Source organism: Alligator sinensis, unplaced genomic scaffold (assembly GCF_000455745.1).
Source record: "Alligator sinensis unplaced genomic scaffold, ASM45574v1 scaffold1456_1, whole genome shotgun sequence".
Taxonomy (NCBI): Eukaryota; Metazoa; Chordata; order Crocodylia; family Alligatoridae; genus Alligator; species Alligator sinensis.
Genome location: NW_005842763.1, coordinates 334,080 through 339,954, shown reverse-complemented (window position 1 = coordinate 339,954; position 5,875 = coordinate 334,080). Strand labels below are relative to the sequence as shown.

The 5,875-nt window shown below is 50.0% G+C and overlaps 1 protein-coding gene across 3 annotated transcripts in view; it reads left to right on the top strand.

The window, feature by feature from the left end:
* The first annotated feature begins 1,443 nt into the window (after nt 1-1,443).
* Nucleotides 1,444-5,875, top strand: part of DLK2 (delta like non-canonical Notch ligand 2) — a 14,805-nt gene continuing 10,373 nt past the window's right edge. The window contains exon 1 of one of the 3 annotated variants that reach the window (XM_025216757.1): nt 1,444-1,794. In XM_025216757.1, the coding sequence (XP_025072542.1) occupies nt 1,722-1,794 (73 nt within the window). In that variant the 5' untranslated portion in view covers nt 1,444-1,721. Of the gene's footprint in view, nt 1,795-5,694; nt 5,783-5,875 lie in introns of those variants that run through there. The other 2 variants (XM_006034692.3, XM_025216758.1) reach the window with 2 other exon arrangements.

Sequence of the window (5,875 nt, the reverse complement as noted above, 5' to 3'; positions counted from 1 at the left end):
CTCACTGGTCTCCCCAGCATCTGACTATAGTAATTGTAATATGTGTCTGTCCTCTGTCCCAGTGTTGCTGCCTACAGGAGGTTATGAATGAATCTGCCTTGTGTCCAGAATCCCATCTCTGATAATTAGCCACTACTTTGTATTTCACTAGGACCCCCTAGGTGAAAAATTATGTGGTAACTTGCCCACGTGGAAAGTTTCTTTTTAGACCTGTTGGACAAAGGTTGTCTTAAATTCTCTAAAACAGAGGATTTATACCTGTTGTTAAAATGTCTATTTATTATTATTGCCCTGATTATTCTCAGTATCCATGTAAATGTCCAGCCCTTTCCTGAGGTCCCTTAAGCAGTTTGTCTTGATATCTTGTGGCAATAAGTTCCACTGATGAATTGTACAATGGCTGAACTAACTACTTCCTTTTATTAATGTTAAATTTGCGACCTCCTGATTTCACTGAGCATCCTGTTGTTCTTGAATGAAGGGAGAAGGTAAGTAGGAGTGTAAGCTGGCAGGTCCAAAAGTGATGTCCCTGCATTGCATGAAATAGAGCCTGGTGCTGGGTGCCAGGAATGCTCTCAAGGGCTTCTGGACCACCAAGAGTGTGGCAATGGGTTGCACAGTAGTCCCTGGTGTCCCGGGGTAACAAAATATATAGGGCTAGGCTAGGGGCTTAAAGGTAACACAGAAAGAATGCGGCACTGATTTGGGGGGAGGGTGTGTCCCAGTATAGTTACTCAGATGCTGTGCAGACCACATAAACCCACTGATGTTAATGATATTAGATTCCCCACATTGTCATTGGCAGAGAAGAGGGAAGGTAGGGGTGGAAAGGCCTAGGAGACAGAACTCCACTTGTAACCACCAAAAAGCAGCCTCCGGAGCGGACAGCATGAGGGAGATTACACTAGCAGAGATACCTTTCCCATGTTTCCTCTTCCCAGCCTCTGCCCTGGGTCCTATAATACTTGTTGGGAGTATGCATAGCTGTATTTCAACACAGCTGCTCTCCACAGGGTGACAGATCATTGAAATAGTGAAAATTACAAAGGAAGAGCCAGAAGCAGTTTCACCTTTGCCCTTAACCCTCTTTCCTCTGCCTGCTGCCTCCACCTTCCCAATACAGAGACAAGCACCTACTGCCCATGGAAGCTATTTCTAAGCAATCCCGGGCATCTGGGGAATGAGACTCTGAACAAATATCGGAGCGTGCGCATGCATGCACACACACACGGTGCTGCAGTAGAGTCAAATATAGACCTTGGGGAAGGGGGAACAATGGCAGGGGGTTGGGTTACACTGCTGTAGGGCCAGCAGGCTGCTGGCGTGTATTGTGAGCCAGGGCAGATTGGGAAAAGAAAAGGGGGGTGGGCGTGGACTTTTGTTTTAATATGTAAACCCCAGCCTGGTGTTGTGCAGTGTGCATGTGCAAGAGAGTGACCTGGAGTGAGAGCCAAGCTAGGAGATGTTAATTTGAGTTGGCAGGTCTGCAGTATTTGTGGACTCTCTCCAGCTGGTTTCTGCTGTTCCCCTGTCTCCTTTGAAGGATTAGAGTGGGCAGGAGGGGGTGCATTTCACTGGGCTTCTGCACGGGAAAGCTGTTTTTTTTTTGTTTGTTTGGGGATTAGGGTTTTTTTTTTCCTTTTTGCCTTGGGGAAGGTTCCTCAGTGAAGGGGAAGTGGCAGCACCTGTTCCCTCAGCTCAGCATCTGCCTCGTGCTACTGATGTCCAGCTGCCTCCAAGGAGCAGGTTCCAGACGAGGGAAGAAAGGAAAGCAGCTCCAGTCAGTTTTGACAGGTAATTTTTTCTGTCTCTATGAGAGTGGTGATGGTAATTTTAAAGGGTAGCTGGGGGGGAGAGGGGGGGTTGCTCTTCAGCTAGGACATGCCACAGGGATGAGGCACAAATGCATCAGGGTGACAGGTCATTTCAACCCAACCCCAGGTTCCCACTTTGTGGGATTTTCTTCAACAGGGGAAAATCTCTGAACAGATTCTTAGGGCTAGAAAAAAATCCTTCCTAATTCTGACCCAGCAGCTGTTCAATCCGAGAAGCCTCCAGGGATGGGATGGCATAACAGTGAGCAGAGCAGAGTCTTAGCCTGCAGTACAGTGCAGGAATCCTTTTTCCAATGCCTGACTAGGTCTCCGGGAGGCTGGACATGGTGATCAAAGTCCTAGATTTAGGACTCTGCCCTGGAGGACTAGAGCCCTTCACTCCTTAGGAAGTTTCATCTTGGGTCTTCTCCCACTCCTTTTTCCATTCCCTCCCCTCCCCACTCCTTCCTCTTTTCTACCTACCTTCTTTATTTCCCCTCTCCCTGCCTCTTTCTCTTTGTAATAATCACATTAAGACTGCTGATAAAAAAGGAAAAAGCCAACAAGTTTCATCTCTTTAAATTCGCCCATTTTTCCTCTCTGAATTATGTTCCCCATGATTCCCCCTCAGTGCCACAGTTCTCACCTCTGAGAGAAGCAGAATGGAAAACCCTGGGTCCTATACCACTTACTGTAATCTAATGCTGTCTCCCCCTCCAACAGACAGCAGTGAGTTGGGAGTACATATTGGTATACATACACTGACATCAACAAGGAGTGGTACTCATTATGCAAGCATGTGCACACATGCACAACACACACCATCACAAGTACAAAAATATACAGGATATCAGCACAACATGCACACATACACACACACATACACACACACAATGATACTACAGTCTAGCAGATGCAACATTCCTCTTGACACATGCTAAGTAAACTGCAGCTTAATTGCATAGGGGTCTGTTTGTACAATGGCTTCACAATGCGCAGTGTCAGTACAAAGTCATTATCCCAGTAAAAGGTGTGAGTGCAGGTGAGGACAGAAGACAGGGAGAGGTAGGAAGAGTGAGTAATAGCTAACAACTGCTACACCAGGGTGGTGTCTGAGGAGGTGGGTGCAGGCAGTGTTGTTTCAGGGATGAGGAGTGGGGCTCATGGATGAGCAGCCCTATGGCAAAGGTGCTGACAATTAATTCCTTATGTGTAGGTAGAATTATCAGAGCAGAGAAAGCAAGTAGGAGTCCTGGGCACTGTTCAAAGAAGACAGGAACAGAGAGAGGAAGCTCTCTTTGTTCATCTAGCAACACTGGCTGGGGGGCAAGTTGGGAATGGAGGGAGCAGTTTTCATGCTTTTAGCAGAGGAGGGGAAGGTGTATTATCTCTTCCCCCCTTCCCCCCCAGGCTTCCTTTTTCTCAAAGCCATAGTATCAAGAGAAGGAGAGAGACAGTTGCACATGGAGCTGGGACCGTGAAGGGCCTTGAAGATGAAGATAGTGACTTTGCAGCAGATGGAGAACCAGACAAGACCCCTCAGGGTGGAGCTGATATAGCTGTATTCCATATACACCTGAAAAGATGGTTGAAGTCTCCTGAACAGACTGGAGTTGGATCTCTGTGGCCTTGGGAGGCCATGCGCCTTTGACTGACTTGCAAAGGAAAGGTTCAGCAAGGAAGGTCCACAGATGGTGGCAGACTGAGATGCTCATTTATGTGCTCAAAGTCTGGAGATCTCAGAACTGAGAAGAGAGAGGAGGTCAATGAAAAGGGAGGTGGTTACATCAGAGCTGTGGCTGAGAGCCTTTCTCCATCCAAGAGCCAGGATATCTCTCTCAGTGATATTCAAGTGGAAAAATAGATGCTTCAGGCAGGGAAGTGGTTTCAACAAATCCATACTTGAGAGTATTAGGGTCCCAGGGTCAATGCAGTTTCCTTGAGGAGGGCTGCAGCTGCTATAGTTTTAAGTGTGGTAAGGACAGAGATGCCGAGGAAAGAATGAATGAAAAGGGGACTGTCGTAGACCCAGGGTGGAAAAGACATAAGGTGAGGGTAGGGAAATGGGAGAAGCCTGTCTGATGGAGAGAGGACTGGAGGATGTTAGAATAGGAGATATGAGCACAGGGTTCATAGTATCATAGTGCTTAGGGTCGGAAGAGACCCAAACAGATCTGACCCCCTGTCCCGGGCAGGAACCAGTGCCGTGGGCATATCATCCCAGCCAAATATCTGTCCAGTCTTCTCTTGAAGACCCCCAAGGTAGGAGAGAGTACCACCTCACTTGGGAGCCCATTCCAGAGCCTGGCAGCCCTAACCATAAAGTAATGTCTCCTGATGTTCAGCCTGAACCTTAGTTAGTGGCTGTGGTGCTGTTGCTGATTGATGCAATTCTGGAGTGGGAAGAAATGGCAAACACTAAGCACCAGGTGAGAGGAAGAAAGTGGTCAGACTATGGGGCAAGCTGGTCATGCTGAAGAATGAGAAGTGTCAATGTTTTCAGAGGTTACACAATAATAAACAAGAAGGAGCCCTACCAAGTAAGAGAGAGGTCCTGGAGGGGACTAGCTGTTCTTCCTTGGTCTGATGAAGGAGGCTCTGAGGTACCAGTACCTCTCCAGATGATCTTTTAAAAGCTTCCAGTTCACAGGGCCTTTCGAGTCCTTCCCCCATGAGAAATGACTGCCAGAATTACTATGTGGGCCTACCAATCTCTTGGGTTGAAAACGGCAGGGCTTGTAAAATAGCATTTGGCCTACACAGGAAGGGCTGAAGAAAGAGCTTTCACTTAACCCAGGTAATCTGGCACGTCCTTCTAACACCAGACTAGAAGATGGAAACATTCTGCAAGAGACAATTAATACCAAAGATGAGAAATGAGTATGCTTGGATAGAAAACAGAAACAAATATGAGCATTAAACCCCACTTCAACCAGGCTTAGAATATGCAGCCATTAAAATGTAGCATCTTTATGTGACGGGTCCAGACAAGGACTCACTCCCACTGCTGCTTCTGTTGGTGAAGTGGCACTGGTGCTAACGCCACTGTAGCAAATCTGAGGGAGAGATGCCTGGAAGGCCCCCAGGCTCACTCTGTCGGTCAGAAGCTGGTTACAGTGCTTGGTTCTCCTACCCCAGGCTTGACTCGGTGTGCCCTGTGATGAGTGTGTGCAGCAGACAAGGCTAGGCCATGTCCAGCATCTGTGGTTTGGGGGCGGGGGGTGTGCAGGAGCCTGCCTGGGAGCTCTCCTTGCTGGCAACTTGTCTCTCTAGCCCTGGAGGTGGATACCTGGCACCTACAGTCATTTATCCCCTTATTTTTTCTCTCATGCCTACATCCCACTCCATGTCAAGTCCCCCCAGACCCCTTCTCCCCATCCATCATCAGACTGGAGCACAGGGAAGGGGTGGGATATTCACCACAACACTGCCCACTGTGGGGTTCAGGGTCAGGCCTGAGCCATCTACAGTGCTAGTCCCCACAGAGGAATCCCCCTGCCCCAGGCTTGGGGCAGATCCCAGGTGGTGGGGGGGCTCTTCTTTTCCCCCCTCCCCACACCTTCTCCCTGCAGTGCAGCAGGGCTGGAAGCTCTGGGCCTACCCAGCGTGCGCGTGTGTGCGTGTGCACGCACGCACACATGTGCTTGTGTAACCCTTGGCCAGCCCAGCCTCTGTGTGTGTGTGTGTGTGTGTGTGTGTGTGTGTGTGTGCATGCTCATGTAAACATGGGCTGGGCCAGCCTCTGTGTGTGTGTGTGTGTGTGTAACTCTGGGTCACCCCAGCCCAGCCTGTGTGTGTGCACATGTGTGTGTGTGCACGCTTGTGTAACCCTGGGCTGTGCCAGCCCGTGTGTGTGTGTGTGTGTGTGTGTGTGCGCGCGCGCGGTCGTGCAACCCTGGGCCAGCCCAGGCCGTGTGTGTACGTGTGTGTGAGCGGGGAGCCGGGGCCGGAGCGGCGGCAGGTGAGCGGTGCGGAGCTGAGCTGGGCGGTGGGGCCGGGCGGTGCGGGGCTCGGCGCGGCTGGCGGGAGGGAGGGAGCGGCGTGCCCCGCGCCGGGCGGGA